The 23,610-nt window shown below is 37.2% G+C and overlaps 1 protein-coding gene across 4 annotated transcripts; it reads left to right on the top strand.

Annotated features, from left to right (window-relative positions):
• The first annotated feature begins 78 nt into the window (after positions 1-78).
• On the top strand, positions 79-23,132 carry DCUN1D5 (defective in cullin neddylation 1 domain containing 5). 4 transcript variants are annotated; one of them, XM_036426579.2, is made up of 8 exons: positions 79-501; positions 2,598-2,689; positions 9,015-9,085; positions 9,492-9,583; positions 18,958-19,066; positions 19,157-19,261; positions 21,520-21,622; positions 22,795-23,132. In XM_036426579.2, exons 1-8 carry the CDS (start codon positions 416-418, stop codon positions 22,848-22,850), a joined length of 714 nt encoding a protein of 237 aa, XP_036282472.1. In that variant the 5' UTR covers positions 79-415; the 3' UTR covers positions 22,851-23,132. The 4 variants fall into 4 exon arrangements, with proteins under 4 accessions (XP_036282472.1, XP_036282473.1, XP_036282474.1 ...); XM_036426580.2 differs by lacking the exon at positions 2,598-2,689 and having other exon boundaries at positions 366-501; XM_036426581.2 differs by lacking the exons at positions 2,598-2,689; positions 9,492-9,583 and having other exon boundaries at positions 430-501.
• The last annotated feature ends 478 nt before the right edge of the window (positions 23,133-23,610 follow it).

Below are 23,610 nucleotides of genomic sequence, written 5' to 3'. Positions count from 1 at the left end.
CAGCTGCAAGGCCTTGCAGCCGGAGCCCCGCCCCTCCCCTCCCCTCCCGGCGGCCAGCTCTGCGTTGCGTCACTTCCGGCCACCGGCGAGGCGCATCCGGGTCAGGCTGAGCCTCCTGCTCCCGGAGTCTGTGACTGGTGGCCGTGCCGCGCAGTCGGCGCTCTCCCTCCCCGGAGTGGCCGAGCCGCATTGCCCACCGGCGCGAAGGGACCCGCTGCCCCGGGCGGAGGAAGCCCGGGAGGGGGCGTGGGGGCGGCCCGCGGCCGGGCTGGGAGGCGGCGGCGCGGGCTGGAGACTCTGCTACTACGCCTGCTGCTGCTGTCTCTGGGACCCGGGGGCCGGCGCCGAGGAGCCCGCGGCGGACCGCGACCCCCTCCCCCGGCTCCCCTGGCCGCCCTGCCGGGGAGGGCGGAAGATGCCGGTGAAGAAGAAGAGAAAATCCCCCGGCGTGGCAGCGGCAGTAGCGGAAGACGGAGGCCTCAAAAAGTGTAAAATCTCCAGGTACCACCTCCCCTCCCCACCCTTCAGCCTTCCCTCCCAGGCTGGACGCTGGACGGCCCGGGGAGAAGGAGGCGGGTCGGGTCTCCCCGGCTGGAGCTGGGCAGAGGCCTCCCTCCCCACCCCCCAACCCCGATAAATCTTCGTGGTGGGCGCCGATCGCCGCGAGCCTGCGCCGGACCCCCTCGTGTCCGGTGCGGGAGCTCCGGGACCGGCGGAGCGGGCCCGCGGCAGCCTGCGTGCCCCGGAGGGTGGGAAACGAGCGCGCACGTAACACTGCGCTCTTTCTCTCTCCCCCGCGGTCTTACCCCTCCTCCGCCTTCTCTCCAAACTGATCCGCCGCGGGTCACGTCTCGAATTTCTTTGTAGAGTGAAGAAAGGAGCAAAACAGGAAAAATCTCGACCTGCCAACTGCCATGGGAATGATAGGAAGGGACCTCCCCCCCCCTCCCCCCCACCGTTGCAGTTGGCCTCCAGATGTAGCGGGCTAACCCGGAGGACCCCAGCAGGAGGCTGTGTAACAGCAGAAGCCCCCTTTCCGGAAGTACAGTGCCTCCACCTGCGCCAATCCCCCTGCGTGCCAAATGGGGAAGCCCCTGCGTGCGTTTTGTTTTCCGGCATCCAGGATGCTGTTCGCTCCCAATATAAATATTAATAATTGAGAGCTATTGTGCTCTATGCTCTTGAAGGAAAAGGAAAACAAAGCAGAGCTGTTAAGTGGTAGCTCTTTGATCCCATTGTAACATAGTCATCGAGGCATCCCCGCAACATTATATAATGCAGAAGATGATTGCCATTTAGGTGTGAGGAGTGGGGTTTTTAATTCTTATGGAGTGTCTGATTGTACCTGTGGTTGGCACTTGATGTGACAACTTCAGGTGCTGTCATTAAAAGAAGATTGTAGCCAGCATTATAAAGGCGAGAGATGATAACGATAATAGAATTCTCCTTAGTTATGCTTAAAATATGAGGTAGGTAACTTATTTAGTCCGCACCTTTTTCTGATTGGTTCGGTTTTTTTCCTTCATTAAGCTGGGAAAACAGAGCCTAAGTATATTTCTTGGGCTATTTCTGTGAAAGATGACGTTTTTTTTTAATACCTTCTTGGTAACTCATACTAAAATTTGACATGGTTACTCCACTAGCCAATTTTTACAGAACATGCAAATTACTAATAGTTCTGTATTACTCTTAACTTGTAGGTATCTTAAGTATATAGTGTATCAAAATGATTTAAAGTAATTATGTAAAAAAGCTAAGCAGCCATTATAACTCAAGTGATACTTTGCTCTATCAACTTAAACTTTTAAATATGGTACCCTATTTTACATTAGTCAGTTGCAGAAATTATAGCATTTCTGTGTCATTGTGGTAGTGTAACTATTTGACCTCCTCAAGAAAAGGTTCTCTGAAATTCATTATATCCTAGAGGCCACTTATGAACTTACTAACCTTAAATGACTTTATGGAAAAAGAAAAAAATAAGATTAAATAGCTTTGGCCCAATTATTTGTATTAATGTTATCCTTATGGGTTTTTTTTTGTGTAGAATTTAATGTGTAGAATTTAATTATATCCTTAGGTCCTAAATCGTCTTTTATCTTTAAATATCTACATCACTTGCTAGATGATAAGCAACTCTAAATATATAGTTTTATTTTGAAATATTGACAAATTAATTATCAAAATATACTTTGTAAGGTTTTGTTTTCAAATGTATAACCATTATACAAAAATATGGTTTCCATGCAATTCAGAAGAATCATTATAAAGATTAATACTTTCCAACTACTAGTCCTGCATTGAGACCATTAGATTGAACTTCTGTGGTCTTGAAATCTGGGGAATTAGTTTTTGTTGATATTTTTGGAATTTAATAGTGAGCAAAGTAGCATTTGGGTTTTGTTAGCCATACATTTTTATGTATAGACTACTATATCAAATTGCAAATACTTAACTCTATTTTTTCCCCATTACACTAGCTGTAAAAAAATATACTTTATTTATTGATAGTTTGAATTGACATAGTTGGTATTGAACTTAGCTTTTCACTACAAGTTGAGACTATAAAATTCTTAGGCATTTGTGTGTTTTCTAAGCTATTGCAGATCCCAACCCCCTGCTAGACTAATAAGTGGAGAGGAACATTTTTCAAGCAAGAAGTGCCTGGCTTGGTTTTATGAGTATGCAGGTAATGAAATTAATATAAGAAGATATCAGTCACATGCTTTAAAATTTTTTTGGGGTGTTCATTCATTTAACAAACTATTTATTTCAGGCCTGCTGTGCGTTAGTGCTGTGTGCTGGGATCAGGGTCAAGACTGAGAATTGTGGGTAGGCTAAGAATTTCAGGCTGTCTTTAAATATATACTTCAGTATATATTTAGTGAGAGGGTGAAACTCATTTTCTATAAATACAATTTGTAAACAGACAGATTTACTTACTGGTTTACATCCATTAGCGAAAATAGAGTTGATATTCTGGAAAACAAAGTATGTAATAAAACATTTATATTATACATATTTTTGTTTTTCTTTTCAATATTCTTTCGAAATTTTTCTGAACCAGAGACTGACATTTTCTGAAACTTCTGGGAGCCATAGTAAAAGATTTAAAACTCAGACATGTCATCACACAACATATCCTTTAATAATTGCTATTTAGCCACTAACTTCTAGGAAAGATCAAAATGGAAAAAAAATAAACAGAAAGATATTAATACAGTGTGATAAATGTCATATTAGGAAGATGCACTATGAAATTTTATAGGAGGAATATGTAACCCAGGCCTTGAAATATCAGGGAAGGCTTCTTGAGGAAGCTAATTCAAACCAAATCCTGCAGTGGTACTAGATATAAAGCTTTGGGCCTAGGGTGGTGTGAAAGTCAAAGCCAGGGATGAAGCTGAAGAGTTAAGCAAATATATAAAAAACAATACTTGTTTCCCATTTATTACTACTTTAAAAAACAAAACAAAACATTTTTTATTGATTTCAGAGAGGGAAGGGAGAGGGAGAGAGAATCATCAATGATGAAAGAGAATCTCCTGCATGCCGGCTACTAGGAATGGTGCCTGCAACTCAAGCATGTGCCCTGACTGGGTATTGAACCGTGACCTGACTCATAGGTCAACACTCAACCACTGAGCCATATCAGCTGAGCTATTCTAAATTCTTTTTAAGCATACGGTATATGAAAATTTTTTCCCATTAGAATTTTTCCGTCTTTTGAAACTACTGGTTTTAAAGTGCCCCTCCCCCCTTTTTTCTTTCTCTTACCTGCCTCCCTGTGGCCCCCCCCCCCTTTTTATCATTATCATTCTCAGAGTGTTTGTTTAATAAAGCAGTGTATATGCAGTCATTGTATTATATGTAGAGTAATCAAGTTAAGGCTTCAAGTGAACTCTGAACTTGAGATATAAGTTTAGGCTCAGGGTAGGGGACAATAACTTCACTCTTGGGATCAGCTGAGTGATCTCAAAAGCATAATTTAAAAATTGTTTAGAAACAGAACAGATTCTTTCTAGACCAGAAAAACTGCTATTACTGGCATCCCAAGACAACCACTAACCCAAATTAAATGAAGGAAATTCATTTGATTACTGACCTCCATTTAAAATGTTGACCCATTATTCAAAATGCCATTTTAGTATGCATGATATAGAATCAAAAGGTCACTCATTTTACTTATAAAGGTTACTAGATATTATAAAATTATTTGATCATTTTCTTCTTTCATGCTTACTTGTTTTACCTCTTGTAGTGACTTTCCTGTTTAGCATAAGACTCTAATTAAACATTTATTTCCTATACTAGCATTTTTATAATAGCATAATACTTGCTATCTTTATTTCAAAAATTATGTTGATTATATAGCTTTCCCTAGTGACCATTTTGTTAAATATGCAACGTTAGCCTGTTTTACAGATGAGAAAACTGAATGCTTAGATTAAGTAATTTGCTTAAGGTCATGTACTGATGAGCCAAAATGCAATCCTAGGTCATTTTGATTATAGATCCTATGCTTTTATCTACTACTACTATCTCATGTTTGTTTGCTTTTTAAATATATATGTGGCAACTAATTTTCCTATTGCAAAGAAAATATTAGTAAGTACACTTGAGGTTAACTTATCTTCTGTCATTCATGGAATGATTCATTCATTAAACATTTTTTGAGCACTTGTGTATCAGGCCCTCTCTACATGCTGGGAATGTATTGTAATAGTGAACAAGTAAAGATAGGCCCTTTTCCTTGGGAGGACTTGCCTTCTAGTGGGAAGTCAGACAGTAAATAGGTAAGTAGGCAAGATAATTACAGATTTTGGAGGGTTATAAAGGTAATATGGGAAAGTTCAGGGATAGAAAGTAGGAACTTTGGATTTTCAAATAGAGTGATTAGGAAAGGCCTCTCTAGAGGCTATAATAGGCAGAGAACCAATTGACAAGGAGGAACCAGTTATTAGTCCAATAAACAATTACTATTCCATCATAAAATGGGAGTGTTGCTTATTAAAATAGAAACAGTAATTGCCTATTGAGGTAACACATGTAAAGCTCTTAGTCCAGTAACTGGTACATAATTAGAATTCAATAAATGTTAGTTATTATTAAATGAGTAATAGTATTAGAGCATCAGATTTACTGGTTGTATGTTTGCAGTACAGTTCCAGTCTAGTTCCTATGTAGAAGATGCTGTGCCATTCATTTAGCATAGTGTTTTTCCTGATCTGCTATGGCTGACATGATTTTATACCTCCATACGTAGTCAGAATCATTTCTTTATGGTTATTAAAATATTTCACCAGTAATTTTATTAACATAATATCAATACATTATATTCGATAAGCCTGATGGTTTTGCCCTTTCATAAGACCTCATCTTGACTGATATTTAATTAGCAAGGATTCAATAACATACTAGGCTTGTTACAAAACAAAAGGCATGCCAAGTGAAAGGCATGTTTAAAGTCTTATAAAGAATCAAAATTAGGGATAGGATTACATAATCCTAGTAAAGTACCTAACTGGTTCATTTCCATAGCTTTTTAAATTGATTAGAAATCTAGTTTTTGTTTTAAAGTTAGTTAAATTCAGCTCTCTGGGAGTAGTTTTATTGGAAGAGTATGTTTTAAGAAGAATAATTAACATTATGCAATCTGGGAAAAGAACCTGAGTATAGACCTTATGTTAGATTTAGATCTTGTTACTATTTATATTACTTTGGGAAAGCCTTATACAAAAAGAACTAATATGTATCTTATATATCTTGGTATAACAATTTAACTTGATTTTAATAGAATTTTAATCACTGATTTCACAGTATTTAGAGACTATATTTTATAATTGTAACTGATTTTCTTTTACAAACTCTTCAGCTGTCTCTTCTAGTTACTAATGATGGCAGCTTCAAGAGCAAGTCAGCTTTCTTGCTGCATAGAAAAATTTAAATTATATTCCTATCATGCCTTAAAATACTTTTGTTTTCTTCTGTTACATTTTTTACCTGATGTTTACTTTCAAACCACAAGGATGTATATTCAGACATATATGTCTATAATAATAAAAGCATAATATGCTAATTGGACTGGACATCCTTCCAGGCTACCTTCTAGACGAAGCTGGGACTGTGAGGGAAGCCTAGTCCCAGGTGCCAGAGGGAAGCCGATGCCGGCAGTCAGGGGAAGGAATGCCTACTCTTGCACAAATTTTGTGCATCAGGTCTCTAGTCTTTAAATATATGTTTATATTTAGAACTATACATATATGGCTGGCTTTAGCTCAGCGATTCCTTCGTCTGGTGGTTCCTTGTAGCACTCGCCTCAGAGTAAAACTATACATATAAAGAGATAAAAACATGAATAATGAGAGAGAATCACTGATCAGCTACCTCCTACATGCCCCCTACTAGGAATTGAGCCTGCAACCCTAGCATGTATCCTGACCAGGAATCCTGGGACCTCCTGGTTTATAGTTTGATACTCAATCACTGAGTCACATTTTTGTTAATCTTCACCCAAGGATATTTTTTTCATTGATTGTTAGAGTGGAAGGGAGGGGGGGAAGGAAAGGAGGGAGGGAGGGAAGGAGAGAGAAAGAGAGAGAGAGAGAGAGAGAGAGAGAGAGAGAGAGAGAGAGAGAGAGAGAGAGAGAGAGAGAGAGAGAGAGAGAGAGAGAGAGAGAGAGAGAGAGAGAGAGACATTGATTATGCGAGTATGAGAGAGACACATCAATTGATTACCTCTTGCACATGTCCCCATTGGGCCAGGGATCAAGCGTGTAAACGAGGTATCTTCTCTTTACCAGAATTGAATCTGCAACCCTTTAATCCAAGGACTGACACTAACCACTGGCTAGGGCCAGATATATTTTTATTAACTTTATTGTGTACTAGAGGCCCAGTGCATGGAATTCGTGCACTCATCGAGAAGGAGGGGTGTCCTTCAGCTCTCTTGCAGTCCAGGAGCCCTCGGGGGATGTCTGACTGACTGCTTAGGCCCTCGGGAAGTGGGCCTAAGCCATCAGTCACACATCCTTAGTGCTGCTGTGGAGGCGGAAGAGGTTCCTGTCACTGCCACTGCCACTGCCACTGCGCTTGCCAGTTGTGAGCCCAGTTTCTGGCTGAATGGCGCTCCCCCTGTGGTAGTGCACTGACCACCAGTGGGCAGCTTCTGTGTTGAGCGTCTGCCCCCTGGTAGTCAGTGCGCCTCATAGCCATGGGTCATTCCACGGTTTGGTCAATTTGCAAACTTGCCTTTTATTATATAAAGATGTATGCTTTTTAAATTACTTAACACATCTTGTTAAAAAAAAGTCCTCCAGATATATATTAGGAAGAAAAGTTTCCTATAATTGTCACCCTCTTCATCTTTTTAACACCTTACTGCATAAATAAATGCATTACTTTTTTTAAAATCCTTACCTAAGGATATTTTTCCTGTTGATTCTTAGAGAGAGTGGAAGGGAGAGGGAAAGACAGAGAGAAACATGGGTACGAGAGAGAGACATCGATTGGTTACCTCCTGCCTACCCCAACCAGGGCCAGGATCCTGCAACCGATGTATGTGCCCTTGACCAGAATTGAACCCAGGACATCTCAGTTATCAAGCCAATGCTCTTTCTGCTGAGCCAAACCAGCTAGGGCTGTACAGCAAAAAAAGTTTAGACCAAAAAATTTGCAAGTGTTTTAATTAAAATCATATCATCTTAGCAGCATGGTTCTCATCTGAAATAGCAAGCATGTATTGGCAAGACTATATTTTCAAAAATCAAGTGTGGCAAACATATTTCTATCATATTTCATATTGTGTTAGCCTTTTAAAGTTGAGATATGACATTACTTTTATGTACAACGTAATGATTGAATATATGTATGTTTTGCAAAATAATTCTCAAAATAAGTCTAGTTAACATCTATCGCCACATAGTTACCAAAAAATTTATTTGCGGTGAGAACTTTTAGATCTATACTTTTAGTGACTTTCAAGTATACAATACAGTAATATTAACTATAGCCACTATGCTGTACATTACATCCCAGGGCTTATTTTATAACTGGAAGTTTGTGCCTTTGACTACTTTCACCCATTTTGCCTACCTTTGGCAACCACCAATTTGTTCTCTATATGAGTTTGGGTATTTTTTGTGTGTGTGTGTTTTTTTTTGTTTTTTTTCTTGACTGTGTATAATAGTATGTGTTTTTTGTTTTTGTTTTAATTTATAGTCCACATATAAGTTAATCAGTCATATAGTATCTTTTTATTATATTTTAGGAATCTGTTAACATGAGAAAATATGGGAATTGGTATATTGACTTACATTTAGTGTTGCTAAGGAAGAAAAATAAGAAACGTATCAATTTTTGAACAAATGATAGACAAATTAATTGAAGGATTAAACTTTTGTCCCTACCTAACTATTGCTTTACTGTCTATTCAAGAACCAAGATGATAAGAAAATATTCTGGAGTTGGAATGTAGTAATCCCCTTAAGTCGTATTTTTATAATATGTGTATCTTTTTATTAAAGTGTTAAATTTTATTTTGGAATATTTCAAAAGGATAGTGAATGATCTTCTGTTTTAGTAACTAAACATTCTCTTCTGATTGTCTGAAATTGTGGATTGGTACTGGCACATTCTAGTACAGTAAGAAGCTTAAACCTTCTTATGTTACTTTATATCTATGCACAATAGTTATCTTTAGAGCTCTCAGTAAATAATTTTTAAATAGATTTAAGTTATAGTATTATACAAACTAGTGATTGATATTGATGCTGCTTCATTTTTAATGTTTTTATTTTGTAATGTATTTTAAGAGCATTTCAAAAATTAAAATATAAATTCTATAGCAAATGTTTATACTACTTTATCAAAAATATGTCAAAATTCAAAATAATTTATTGGATATTTCCAAAAATGTTATGGTATATTCAGAGATATCTTTAGAATAATGGCTTATGTTTTATATTGATTTTAAATTATAACAATAACTATATAAATTATTTTTGTCTTTGAAGGTCCTGATGAAGTTGTAGGGCCAGAAGGAATGGAAAAATTTTGTGAAGACATTGGTGTTGAACCTGAAAATGTATGTGTTTTTTCTAAGTAGAATGGAATATAAGTGGGGGATAGCATATTCATAAATTTCTAAAAATTTGGACACCTTAATCTTATGTGAAGATTTTGCTTCTTCATGTTTATTATAAATTTTTACTTAGTATATTTTTAATCAATTTGATTTGGGCCCAAGTTTTCTTTCTTGATATAAGTGCCATTTGTAATAGAGTGAGGGTTATTCTACCTTCAGAAACTGTTAGAACTTTTTAAGAAATTGGTCTCATCTAAGTTTCTTTATAGATAATAAATCCAGAGGTTGTACTCTTTAATATTTGAAGGAAGGAAATAGTTGTATAAAAATGCTCTCCATGATAAATATAGACATGATTATCTCTATGCTGACTTTTCCCCTATCCTTTATGTTCTGTTCTTTCCAGATTATTATGTTAGTTTTAGCGTGGAAATTGGAGGCTGAAAGCATGGGATTTTTTACCAAGGAAGAATGGTTAAAGGGCATGACTTCATTACAGTAAGATATTTTTTTAAAAAACAAATTTGATGGGCTATTTGAAGATCTTAATTGATATTTTGTGCTTTGCAATTTTCAGAAGTTTCACATGTAATCAAATTGGTTTGATCTATAATAATCAGTTTAGGATTGACAAAATGTATACTATGTTTTGGCAAAATGAACAGTAACCCCATTTTTCATATTGTCTTTTAAAGAACCTTAGTGCAGTCCTATATAAATTCACTGACTCTTTTTTTTAGGTGAATTAGAGGTCCATGATGAAAGTTATTTACTTACAGGTTGTTTGAGCAATAAAATATTTCCTCCGAATATAGAAATCTATGTACAGAGTTTGCTGTTTTGGCAGTTCTAAGCTCTGAGGCCTCCTCTCTTTCCTCATCAATTTTATACTTGATCTAAAGATGAAATTTGAAGACAAGAGTTGTATAGCACTCTCAATTATTTTTTGCCAAGTGAATCTCATGAAGAACAAAAGTAGAAATGCTGTATGGCTCCTGTACAGCCTGTAGCCATTATAAGTAGTATTAGGATGCTGCCTTTGGAACACTGTCATAAGCTATAAAATTGTTTCTTTATAAAAATAATTTGATTTTGTCTTTCCAAAGTAAAGTAGACTTTGTTTCAGAATCAGTTAGGAATTACATGGTAATTTTATATCATGCTTCTAATGTTAATGCATATATTGCTAACTATCAACATTCTAAAATAGAGGAATCATTAACTTACAATATCTTTGAGCCACAAACTGGGGTACTTGTTAGCCATATGGTTTTCTCTTCCAATTATGCTTTTATTAACACATTAACCAGTATTTACATACAGATTATATTTAGATAAAAAACCTTGCTCATGTGAACCAAATCCTAATATCTAGAATATGTAATAATCTATAATAATAAAAGCATAATATGCTAATTAGACCAGACAGCCAAATGTTCTCCTGGACAAAGCCGATGCGGGGGCAGACAGCCGAGCCAAGGTGATGGGGCAGTGCCTTCCCCTGATGGGCCTGGTTGCTTCTCGCAGAGGGAGGCTAGACTTTGGCTTATGGGAGCAGCCTAAGCTATCTATAGAACATCCCCTGAGGACTCCCAGACTGTGAGAGGGGCAAGCCGGGCTGAGGGACTCTCCCTACCACTCCTGCATGAATTTTGTGCACTGGGCTTCTAGTAGAGCATGAAATCAACCCTCTCACTTCCATTAGGTTAGGTGTAGGTGATAACAAGAGTCTGAGACTCAGGTAAATATTTGCTAAAGTGTAAATAGCTCATTTGTGGCAGAGTAAGGACCTAGAATTTAAATTTCAGCATTACCAGTCTATCATACTGTACTTTCATTTGGACATTCTTTTGTATATCTATTAGCATTCTTTTTAAAACAGAAGGCCATTATTAACTTTTTAAATCATAGTATTTACAACCAAACTAAATTTTGCAATTTATCTAGATGTCATAACGTGCCATATTAAAATAATGTTGAATTTGAAATGTTTTGACTTATTTCCCACTTTTAATTAGCTTTATGGAGAAAGATAAAATACGTATACAAAAGAGTATGCAAAGAACATAAACTAGTTTTTACATAAGTCAGTCTGTTTCATTGAAATGTATCAGTTGAATCGTGGCTTATTAATTATAACACATTTTATTTATCATTGTAACTGCTTTTCTTACTAGTCTTATTTTTTTTTGTATACTACTACTTTGAATATTCTATATTTTTAAACCAAAAAGTTTTTAATTCATTTTTGCATAGCTTGATATATATTGCCTTTGTATAAAACAAATGTGTAACACAAAGTATTTCTAATATATACTCTGGAATAATTAGCAACATATGCCCTTGTGTCCAAGGATAGAAATTGACTAACCCATAAACATTTAAAATATATATATATTTTATTGATTTTTTTACAGAGAGGAGGAGAGAGGGAGAGAGAGTTAGAAACATCAATGAAAGAGAAACATCAATCAGCTGCCTCCTGTGCACCCCCTACCGGGGAAGTGCCTGCAACCAAGGTACATGCCCTTGACTGGAATTGAACCTGGGACTCTTATCCACTGAGCTAAACTGGTTAGGGCATGAACATACTTTTTTATTAGCACATCTTTCTTATAGGCAGTTCACAGCTATCTTCTATATATATGAAAGGCTAATATGCAAATAATCCACTCGGGAGTTCGACTGGGAGAGCAGGAGTTTGATTTCTTGCTATGATGTCAGCTGATCACCAAGGGGCGGTATAGAACATGGCAGATGACCACCAGAGTTGGTGGGGCACTGAGGGAGCGAGGAAAGGAGGAGGCGGAGAGGCCAGGCCTAAGGATCCTACCCTGCATGAATTTCGTGCACCAAGCCTCTAGTACAAAATAAAAGCAATTATATAGCACTTAACATTGAATTAGATGTTTCTGTTTCACTCAGTATTTCCTGTCCATTAGCCTAGAACCCTTTGCTGTATAGTCTTGAAGCTATTCAAATTAGGCAAGCACACTTGACTGAAAATAGGGTTTTCTGCCATTGACCTTTGAATATCATAGGGGTTAGGAGCATCAATCCCTGTGCAGTAAAAAATCTGTGTATAACTTTTGCCTTCACAGCATCCCAACATGGGCTACTTCCTGACCACCTCCCACTCTCCTGATCCCCCCCTCCCTCCAACTGCCTCCTACCTACCTCCCACCCTCCCAGCCCCGACTGCCTCCATCCAGAAGGTCGTTCTGCTGTTCGGTCAATTTGCATATTAAACTGGAGGCCTGGTGCACAAAATTTGTGCGCTCCGGGGGTAGGGTAGTCCCCCAGCCTGTCCTGTGCCCTCTCATAGTGCGGGAGCCCTGGGATCCATTGCTCCAAAGAGGTAGGCTCCGCCCACCCATTTGGGGCTCTTCGATGGATTGATTGCCCCAAAGAGGTAGGCTAGAGTCAGGGGTCCCGCCTCTGTGGCAGACGCGGGGCCACAGGAACCCCAGCGGAAGCTGCACAGAGCAGAAGCCGGGACCCGCCCCCACTGGGAGATGGTGGCAACTCTGCTGCAACCCGCCTCCTCAGCAAGAGGCAGTGGAGACGCCAGGACTGGCCTCCTCTGTGCTGCGTGGAGCCACGGGACCCCCCGGCTTTGCTGCGTAGCAGCCACCAGGCCCCTTTCTATGCAGCCATCTGTGACAGCTTGAGGGCATCATGGTGTCAGGGTGTGATGACCACCTAGGCTATTTTTAGTATAGAGTCGAGGCCAGATGCACAAAATTTGTGCAAGAATAGGCCTTCCTTCCCCCGGCTGCCAGCACTGGTTTCCCTCCAGGATTCCGGCTACCTTCCAGCCACCAGCAGGCAGCTGGATCCCGGCTTCCCTCAGCCCTATCTTCGTACAGAAGGTTGTCCAGAAAGATGTCCAGTCTAATTAGTGTGTTATGCTTTTATTATTGTAGATATTAGAATGGCCATTTTTTAAGTTTTAGGGGATATAATTATCATATTGTTTCTAGGTATTTTGCTATATATAGTTTTTATCATTGTCTAATATCTAAATTTCTCCAAGTTGGATTTAATTTAGTAGATGTTTAAACATCAATATTATATAAAGTACTGTATCACTTACTGGTGATTTCCGTGAGGCATAAAACATGGCTCTTGCCTGCTAGTTAAATTCTAATAGGGCAAAGAAGATATTATCCTACCTAATAAAGGGTAATATGCAAATTAACCCCAGCCACAGAGAGTAGTTGAGAGGCTTGGGTTCCCCGGCAACAAAAGCCAAGCTTTGCGCCTGCCATAGCTGGCCTAGGCCTCCACTCAAGGATACAAAGTTTCAATTGCAGAAGGTAAATAAATTCCAGATACCAGGGCCTCTGCTTGGGTCTCTGGGGTATGTGGCCAGGCCTGCAAACCACCACAGGCCCCTCACCCAGGCCGCCCCACACCCCAAGGGAGCCGCCACCCTGATCTGGGACACCCTTTAGGGCAAACCACATGGCCCCCACCCATGCACCAGGCCTCTATCCTAATAAAAGAGTAATATGCAGATTGACCATCACTCCAACACACAAGATGGCTGCCCCATGAGGTCAAAGATCCTGCCCCATGTGGACACAAGATGGTCACCATAAGATGGCCAGCAGGGAAGGGCAATTGGGAGGGACCAGGCCTGCAAGGGAGGGCAGTTGGAGGCGATCAACCTTGCAGGGGAGGGCAGTTAAGGGTGGCCAGGCCAACAGAGGAGGGAAGTTGGGGGCAAACAGGCTGGCAGGGGAGCAGTTAGACATCAATCAGCCTGGCATGGGAATGGTTAGGGGGTGATCAGGCTGGCAGGCAGAAGCGGTTTGGGGCAATCAGGAAGACAGGCAGACAAGCAGTTGGGAGCCAGCAGTTCTGGATTGTGAGAGGGATGTCCAACTGCAGTTTAACATCCCTCGAGGGGTCCCAGATCGGAGAGGGACACCCCCCACCCCGTACACGAATTTTGTTCACCGGGCCTCTAGTAATACTATAACCATAAATATAGGTGAAATGTAACAAGTTCTAGATTAAAGATACAAAATACTGTGGAAGTACAGCTGCTCATAGGTTAATTTTAGCTGAATAGACAGGAAAATCTTTATAGGTGTGACATTTGAACTGGACCCTGAAGAATGATTAGGATTTTAATGGTTAAGGATTTAGGAAAATGTTTCTGCAGCGGCAATTGTGATCAGAGCTTTGAGTAAGCAAAGTATATGTTTGAGGGGGAAGTAGTCTGGTTAGTTATAGTCAAATGGTACACAAAGAAAATAGAATAGGTTTAAATTCCAGATAGTTGGGATAATAATGGCTACACTTTGGAGGGCTTTGGCTAACATGTTGAGAGTTTAAAGCGTATGTATGGATATTGGGAAACCATTAGAAATTTTTGAGCACAGGAATCATTTTGGGGATAGTTTTAAACACAGCTGTTGGCTTTAATGACTCTTGAACTTTATGTAAGCTGTGGATCTTTCCCCATTAAGATGCACAAATGTTGCTACACCCAAAATATTGCATATGGGTCGTGGAAGCTCTTTCTTACATTCTTGGATTCAAGATTCTAAGGATACTTGCAAATTTTTGTTCTGGCATACCTTAGTAGAGTGGAAAACTTTTCTCATATGAAAACTTTTGAAAAGCAAGATATCTGTATTCAGGAAGTCAATTTTCAAGTCCTAATGTTGAAATTTAAATCCATTTCCACTCATTTTAATTGCAATAGTTTTGGAGAGGGGTAACATATTGTGCTAGAGTTTCTTAAAATCTGTGTTTTGTTTTTATTCAATAAAACTATCTTTGCTTTACATGACATAATTATGCATTATTTCTTTTTAGTTCAGGGGAAACATTTATTTCTAAGCTTTCCAAGTTATGAGGTATTGATATTAACTACTGAGTCTGTTTTTGGACTAGATTAAATGTAAGGATTGTGTTCACTGGTATTGCTAGGTTCGTTTACAGTGTGATATTGATAACAAATGTGGAAGTTTGTGCTCTTATTCTTTTCACTCTTCCAATAAAAAAACATTAATTGCCAGTTATTATATTAGAATCTTTCTCTGCTCAAGATTTAGATATGCCATTAGGAATAGTATGAAATAGTTTGGAGAGTGAGTCACCCTGAAGAGGTGATTTTTGCCTCAAAAGGAGTATATTGTGCCCAGAACTGTGTTAGGCATTTAACACATATATGTTCATTTAATCTGTGGATTGTCTATTAGTGTTATTGATTTAAAATGAGGAAACAGACTGAAAAAGGTTCATGTGACTTTCAGCAAGTTACTGAACCTTTTTTTTCCGTTGATCTTCAGAGAAGGAGAGAGTGGAAAGGAGGAAGGAGGGGAAGAGTCAGAGGGAGAAAGAGAGAAACAATCAGCCTATGTTGTTATATTTGAAGTCAGTTTCTTTTTTCTAGATAGCATATAGTTGTGTGTGTGTGTGTGTGTGTGTGTGTGTGTGTGTGTGTGTTAATGAATTCTGTCCATTCCTGTCTTCTAATTTTAATATTTTATGTAAAGGGCTTAAGTCTGTCCTATATTTTACAATTAAAAATTACCATTTGCTTCTTTTTAACATATTATTTTCTTTTAATTTCTTTGCTGAGGCTTTCTATTTTCAGTTGTCTTATTGTGTTCACAATTGATTATTGAAGCATTTTTATTGAAACCTGGAAATGTTTACTATTATACTCATGAAACTCTGGATCTTATTTAAACTCTCAGTTTTAGCTAGCTTCCTTTAACACACTTCGGCAGAAGTGGGGACCACTGCCTTACTACTTCCAGGTGCAGATCGAAATTGAAGTTCCCTACTCTTGCTCCATTGACAGCTGAGAAGGAAGGGCCTCATTAGTGTTGGCAGGCCTGAGAGTTCCAGGTCACCACTAGGGCTTCACTGATACCTTCTTTACCCCACAAAGTCCCCAGTCACACTGCGAGGGCAGTGGCCTTGCTCCTGTAGTGATGGTGAAAGCCCTGACTCTGACCCAAGGGCAGAGGAGGATTGGCTGCTCCTAATTACCTGGCAGGAGTACAAGTTCATGTTACCCGTGTGGTTTCCATTGGCACTGCAGGAGTTGAGTGAGGGTGGACCATTCAGTCTTTGCTGGCATTGGTGGGGCTTGAGCCATACTTTACTATGATGTTTGACTGAAAAACAATGTGTTGGTTTTTGTGGGGTTTTTTTTCCCCCTAAAAGGTTTTTGCTTTGCTAGGCTCCTTTTTGTTTAGCTAGAGGGAAAACGTGTGTGTGTGTGTGTGTGTGTGTGTGTGTATGTGTATTTTTATTTGTTGTTGCTTTTTGTCTGCCCATTGGCATTTTTGGTTTGCTGACTCTAGTTCCAAGTTTTGGATACATGAGGCAGAAAGGGAACTCATTATTATAGTGTTCCTCAAACATCTTATGCTTGTTTTTATATATAACATCTGTTACTTTTAGTTAGGATAGATAAAGAAAAGCACATTTATTTCACCTTGCTGGAAGTGGAAGTTATTTCATTCATATATATATATATATATTTTAATTTTTTAATTTTAATTTTAATTTTAATTAATTAATTAATTTATTTATTTTAATATATTTTATTGATTTTTGTACAGAGTGGAAGGGAGAGAGATAGAGAGTTCGAAACATCAATGAGAGAGAGTCATCGATCAGCTGCCTCCTGCACACCCCCTACTGGGGATATGCCCGCAACCAAGGTACATGCCCTTGACCAGAATCGAACCCGGGGCCCTTCAGTCCCCAAGCCGACGCTCTATCCATTGAGCCAAACCAGTCCCGGCGTATTTATTTATTTTTTTAAAGCAAAACCTTATGCTTACCTTTGCCCTCTTCCCCAACCTCTCAATTTCACCCTAGTTAGTTCTTCTTTTCTCAGTCCCCTTTTAGAATCAAACTCTCTGAAATTATTTGTCTATACTTACTTCCTCCAGTTCTTCTCTTATTCTCTCTTAAATCTATTCTAATAAGACTTTTTTATTCCACTCTTCTGAAATCACTCAGCAAGGTGTCATTTACAAATGAATAATCAAAGCAATGGTACTTATCAAAACTGTGGCTGAAGCTAAATATATACTTAGAGGGAAATCTATAGCCTTAAGAGAGAAAAGGCCTGAAAGCAAATGAGCTCATATCTAATTTAAGAATTTAGAAAAAGAACCCAATGAAAGAAGCAAAAAGAGATGAGAAGATGTTCAGATATTAGTAAAATAAAAAGCAATGCTAAAATTGAGAGAATTAAGAAATTCTTGCAAGATGGTCAGGAAAATCAAAGAGAAGGCCAAACTATGTATATCATAATATACACTGAACATTTTAGTAAATAGCCAAAACCGGTTTGGCTCAGTGGATAGAGCATCGGCCTGTGGACTGAAAGGTCCTGGGTTTGATTCCAGTCAAGGGCATTCACTGAAGAGTGAAAAGGCCCACGTTGTTTTTCACCTTAGTTTGAACAAATGCTGTTTTCCAGTGTTCAATAAACTTTTTCAGAAAACAGAAAAAAAGGGTAATAATACTCATTTTATTTTCTGAGGCTTAAGTTATAAGTTTGTTATCAAAGTATCAAGGAGAATGTTAAAATGAAATTTGTAAGCAAGTCTCACTTAGGAATATAGCAAAAAAAAAAAATAGCAATGTATTAAGTGGTAACACGATCAACTTTGGCTTATTCTAGGAATGCAAAATTTAAGCAACATATAAGTTTATTTAAAATATATCTACCTTAACAGAATTATAACTTACCATATCACCTTATTGATTTACTGTAGTGAAAGTCTTAGTTAATATGAGAATACTACCTGTCTATATATATGATGAGTACTAAAATTTCAGTTTTGAGTGGAATTACTCTGGGTCACAATAGAAGGCACAACTAGTTTGATTGAAGGAAGTCAGGTCTCTAAGATATGGCAAAATATGAGTAGGGTATTGATGAATATTTAGTGAAAATGTTGGAAAGGTATCAAGTAGAGGGAAATAATGTGTACTGAAGCATAGCTGTGGCATTTGGGAATGATAAGTGAAATATATCTAGAGCACAATACAGATGTTGGGACCTGCCAGGTGATGTAACAGGAAATTTGGGCCAATTGTGAAAGGCTTTGTCTCCTTATTTCTTGCAAAATAGTGGAATATATCAACCCAGCAAAAATCAAAGTCAATAAAGATTTTTGAGCATTCAAAAAATTATTTAGCTTTTTATATTTAATATCTCATTTTTAGAAATAACATAACTTTTGCATCTTTTGCATATATATGTACTGCATTTGATGTTCATTTGTTATCAAAACAAATTAACATTTGTTATGTACTGCAGGTGCTGCCACTGATGTTCCTCAATTTTTTGTTGATTAAAATTTTAGGAATCTAAATTTATGACTGAACCACTAACATAATGTATTAATTTCCTCAATGTAATGTCTTCAACTTTTGAAACCACTCATGGCTAATTTCTAACCAAATGGTGCCTAAGAAATTTCCGGTGAAATATGTGACAGAAGCCTAACTAATTTCATTTGTTTTGCCATTTGCTAACTTTATGTTGTAAAAGCACATTTTAATACACTCTCTCTAAGAGACAATTGTAATTTTATTGAGTTTTTTTTTTTTTTTTTTAAAGAAATGTTACTTGAATTGAACTGTTATTGGTTTCCAGGTGTGTGTGTGTGTGCTCTTATTGCATTGGTAGATACAAGGCAACAGGGTTGTTTGTTTGCTATAGTAAATTTTGAATCAGAGAATTGTAAACCTAAGTTATTAACTTCATATTGTATTGCTCTTACTTTTTTTCTTCATGCATTCTTTAGACCTTCTAAAGGTGCTTTTTAATTTACTTTTCTTTATTACATAATCTATTTGATTTTTTTAAATTTAAGGTGTGACTGCACAGAAAAATTACAGAGCAAATTTGACTTTTTGCGCTCACAGTTGAATGACATTTCTTCGTTTAAGAATATCTACAGATATGCCTTTGATTTTGCAAGGGTAAGTGCAATATCCATCTTTTGTAATTCTAATATTTTTTTTAATCTTGACTTCACACTTAGGAAAAATATTTTTACTTATATATTTTAGGATAAAGATCAGAGAAGCCTTGACATTGATACTGCTAAATCTATGTTAGCTCTTCTGCTTGGAAGGACATGGCCACTATTTTCAGTATTTTACCAATACCTGGAGGTATGTTTGTTTGTTTTGTTTTTAAAATATTATTTTAAATTTTAATCTTATTGAAAAACATACCTTTAATTGGGGAAAAACAAATAGATTTTTAATATATACTTGTAAAAATATCTGCTTTAGTAGAAAATTTGTTAAAATGTTTACATATCTACTGTCTTTTTTAGACCCAAATTCATGTTCATAATATATTCTGTACATAATTATTTTACTCCTACTCTCCATTAAAAAATAAACCTTCAAGAAATAATTTTATCACAGTCTTCAGACTTTGGCAGGAGAAAATTGATATTAGTGCATAATCTCAAGCTTCTAAATCAGGTTTCTTTCTGTTATACAGGGTCTTAGACTAAAATCCACATAAGAACCAAGTATAGTAATACAACTTTTCATTTAGGCTCAATTTAAAAAATTCAAATAAAGCTTTTAATATTTGATGTCCATAAATATGAGAGTGGATATAATGGTATACTGAAATGTGCTGATTACTAAAAATGTATGCTGAATTTATGAAGAAAGTATTCTATTAGAAGGTTTATCATAGTATCTACGATAGGAAGTGTTTTAAGAAGATACTATTCTTTTTTTCATTGCTTTCTTTGCTTTTCTGTTTTTGTGCCTGTTCAATTTTAGTGTGTTTTTTTTTGTTTGTTTTGTTTTATATATGGTTCTCGCCATTCCTTGAAATATAGATCCTTCTGCTTTTGCTTTGAAAATAATTTCTCAAGAAGCTAATTGTTTATCATAGCAAGTTCCCCAAAGTAGTTTTGTTTAAAACTTGTGTTAAATAATAGTATAAAAAGGCCTTATATGAATTGGTTTTTTACATACATAAAATCTTTAAGCTTAATAAAGTTGATGTTTTTGATGGAATCAATCTCCCTCCTGTCAGTAGTTTTGGCAAATATAAAAATAACTAAATATAAGAATACTCACCTATAAAGGGAACTGAAAGAACTAAATATTTTCAAACACTTGTTATCCAGTGGAGGGTGCTTCCTATACTATCTTTTTAAATATTTTTATTTATTTACTTAATTTATTTGCTTATTTATTTTTAATTTGAGAGAAAAAGAGAGAGAAACATTGATCCATTGTCTCCTGAACACATACTCACCAGGGATGGAACCCACAATCCAGGCATGTGTCCTTGCTGGGAATCAAACCCACCACCTTTTGGTATATGGGATGATGCTCCTACCAATTGAGCCACACCGGCTAGGGCTCTTTTATAATCTTTGTTATACCATTTTGAATTACATTTTACCCCCATTAACAAATAAGGAGGTGTCTTCTAAGATACATAATTTTCTAAGGTCACTTATAAGTGGCAGAAGTGAGACTTGAACTCATGCCTTTCCACTGCCTCCAAAGGTGCCAACTTCAGAATGTGACTTAATAAATCTCATGCAAAGAAATAAGTTAGTAGGGAAAGCCACACAAGGGAACTTAATGGTTGTAGAAAATGTTGTATACTTGATCTCATTTGTGGTTACACAAGTATATGCATAGATAAACATCAGTACCCTGATGTGCTTGTATTCTTCAAAAATGAAAGAAAAATAAGGGAAAAGTAAGTTGGTGATCTCTCTTTTTTTTGTAAATCCTCACCCAAGCATATTTTTTCCATTGATTTTTAGCAAGCGAGGGAAGGAGGGAGGGAGGGAGGGAGGGAGGGAAGGAAGGAGTGAGGGAAGGAAGGAGGGAGGGAGGGAGGGAGGAAAAAAGGAAGGAAGGAAAAACATTGAAGTGAGAGAGACACATCAATTGGCTACCTCCTACACATCCCTGACTGGGGCCAGGGATCAAACCTGCAACCCAGGTATGTGCCCTTGACTGGAAATTGAACCTGTAACCCTGTGGTGCTCAGGCTGATGCCCTAACCACCTATTACAGTGGTCGGCAAACTGAGGCTCTTTGGCCCCTTGAGTGTGGCTCTTCCACAAAATACCATGGCCTGGGCAAGTCTATTTTGAAGAAGTGGCGTTAGAAGAAATTTAAGTTTAAAAAATTTGACTCTCAAAAGAAATTTCAATTGTTCTACTGTTGATATTTGGCTCTATTAACTAATGAATTTGCCGACCACTGTCTTGTAACACAAGCCAGGCCCTGAGGATTTAAAAACACAATCTAAAAGAACACAATAAATGTTTTAGAAAAAAACAAATTACAAAAGATATTATAACTAGATTTATTGAGTTAACTCCTAATAAATAATGCATGTTCTATAATCCAAATGTTTATATTATTTTCTTCAGCAATCAAAGTATCGGGTTATGAATAAAGATCAGTGGTACAATGTATTAGAATTCAGCAGAACAGTCAATGCTGATCTTAGTAACTACGATGAAGATGGTGCTTGTAAGTATAATGTTTTCCTGTGAAAGTAAAATTTTTAAACTACTAAATGAGAATATGCATTTGTGTAGCATTACCATAAACGATTTTAACTTTGTAGCAGTAATTTTTAGTATTTAACCATGTGGGAGGAGGCAGGTGTAGAAGGTAGGCAGAGAGTTTAGGTTGAGCAGTATTATAAAATCTATGCTGATAAATGAAATATTTTTAATTTCTCACTAACAGCATTATAAAGCTTAATTTAAGTTGTAATTTTTGTATCTAGAAGCTAAAATTCTGCTTCATTCTGCCTTTTTGGCATTTTTCTATTGAAGAAAAGTACAGTTATGATTTTAAAAGCTAGGAAAGCAAAATATCAGCTATAATAGAAAAAGCTTATGATATTTACTTGAAAACTTTTTCTAAAATCTGACAAAACTTTCATAGGAATCAGTGGCTAGAGCCAAGTAGTGGCTTATGTTGGATTTGCTTTCCATTTTTCTTGCTATGCCAACAACTAGGTTGCTTTTCAGTTGCCATTTATGATTGTGTTTATTTGCTATTTATCTTATAATCTTTGAAAAGCAAGAGAAAAATAGAGACTACCATAGGATTGTGCATTTTCAGAAAAAGAGTGGCAGTGAGTTTTCCTAGTTTTAATAAAGTAAACACTGAGCTCGTTTCCATTGCCTCCCTGGTTGGCTTCTGAGTGTAAATGAGTTTGAACCCCCTGTGTTATAAAAATGTCTTTTTAGAATAGTTCTTAGATCGGGTGTTTATTAGGCACTTACTTTGTATGCAGATTTATTCCAGGTCCTGTTACTGGAACCATATAAGTCTGTAGTATGGCTACCCTTTCAACAAGCTTATATACTTCTTGCTGAGGTAGCATAGAAATGCTACTTGTAACAATGTTTAGATTTTTAAATAATTAAATGGCAAATTCTCTGAGCAGTTGGAAAAGGGCGAGGTTAACACTGATTTAGTTATTATAGAGTTCATGAAACACAATCCTTGAGAAGGAAGTGCTACAGATATCAATTGTGAAAAAAGTCCCTTATGTAAAAAAAGAAAAAGCTAAGGCAGCACTATTAAGTAGAAGAGGGAGGTTGGAACCAAAACACTTGAAAAAGGGAAGGATCAGTTCCTTGTTATCACAGAGCTCATTCTAACAAAAATTGTATCTTTATTTCTAGGGCCTGTTCTTCTTGATGAATTTGTTGAGTGGCAAAAAGTCCGTCAAATATCATAGCAAGAACTATTGTGAAGAAAATGCAAACCTTTTGATTCCTACATGCATACAAGCTAATGAGCTGAGGAAAAAAACTCCAAGGGTGCATTTTTATTCATATGAAAGACTTCTCATAGTACTTTTTCTCTTTTTTCTTTTTTTAAGGAAGTTTTCTTGTTACATGTGATGGGCCTTTGTGCCACACCTCTTCTGAGACTGAATATTGGAGTTTTTGTTTTATGTTGATAACATTTATTTCAGAACAATAAAGATTCAGATTTGTGATAAAGGCCTTAAAGTGAAGATGTCCCTTGAGTGTCAGAGTGGTATTTATTTTTGTAAATTTTAATTCTTGAATTTTAGAGGTTCTATTCACCATGAATTTGTGGAATTATAAAGATTTTAAATAACCTTAATATTTGGCGATGTAATCTGATGGTACGGCTTAATGTATTCCTCTCTGCACAATTAAGAAGAATATTTATTGGCCTTGACTTCTGGGATAATGATTTTCTGATGCAGCTAATACATTTTTGGATATTGGAAGTGCTCAACTTTCAGCTCTGGTTTTCTGTGAAAGCTGTCATGATCCTATGCACATACTTTATCCGAAAAGTTTGGAATTGAAAAGATGATGTCCAGTTATTTTGTTTTCCAATCATCAGCTAGTATTGTCAAGCGTATCAGCATTGCCTGTCTATTCTCACTGTGAATTTTAAGTTTTCTGTATAATGTCAGTTTAAAATTACCATTTATATTTGAAAGAGCGAGGCTCATATAT

Source organism: Pipistrellus kuhlii, unplaced genomic scaffold (genome assembly GCF_014108245.1).
Source record: "Pipistrellus kuhlii isolate mPipKuh1 unplaced genomic scaffold, mPipKuh1.p scaffold_m20_p_9, whole genome shotgun sequence".
NCBI classification, from domain to species: domain Eukaryota; kingdom Metazoa; phylum Chordata; class Mammalia; order Chiroptera; family Vespertilionidae; genus Pipistrellus; species Pipistrellus kuhlii.
This window is presented reverse-complemented; position numbering and strand designations above follow the sequence as displayed.

Bases quoted from the DNA above. Each gene is read 5' to 3' on its own strand.
- DCUN1D5 (XM_036426579.2), top strand. From the start codon at position 416: ATGCCGGTGAAGAAGAAGAGAAAATCCCCCGGCGTGGCAGCGGCAGTA. The intron at 502-2,597 runs GTACCACCTCCC...GTGTTTTCTAAG, and splicing joins AAAAAGTGTAAAATCTCCAG to CTATTGCAGATCCCAACCCC. The intron at 19,262-21,519 runs GTATGTTTGTTT...TATTTTCTTCAG, and splicing joins TATTTTACCAATACCTGGAG to CAATCAAAGTATCGGGTTAT.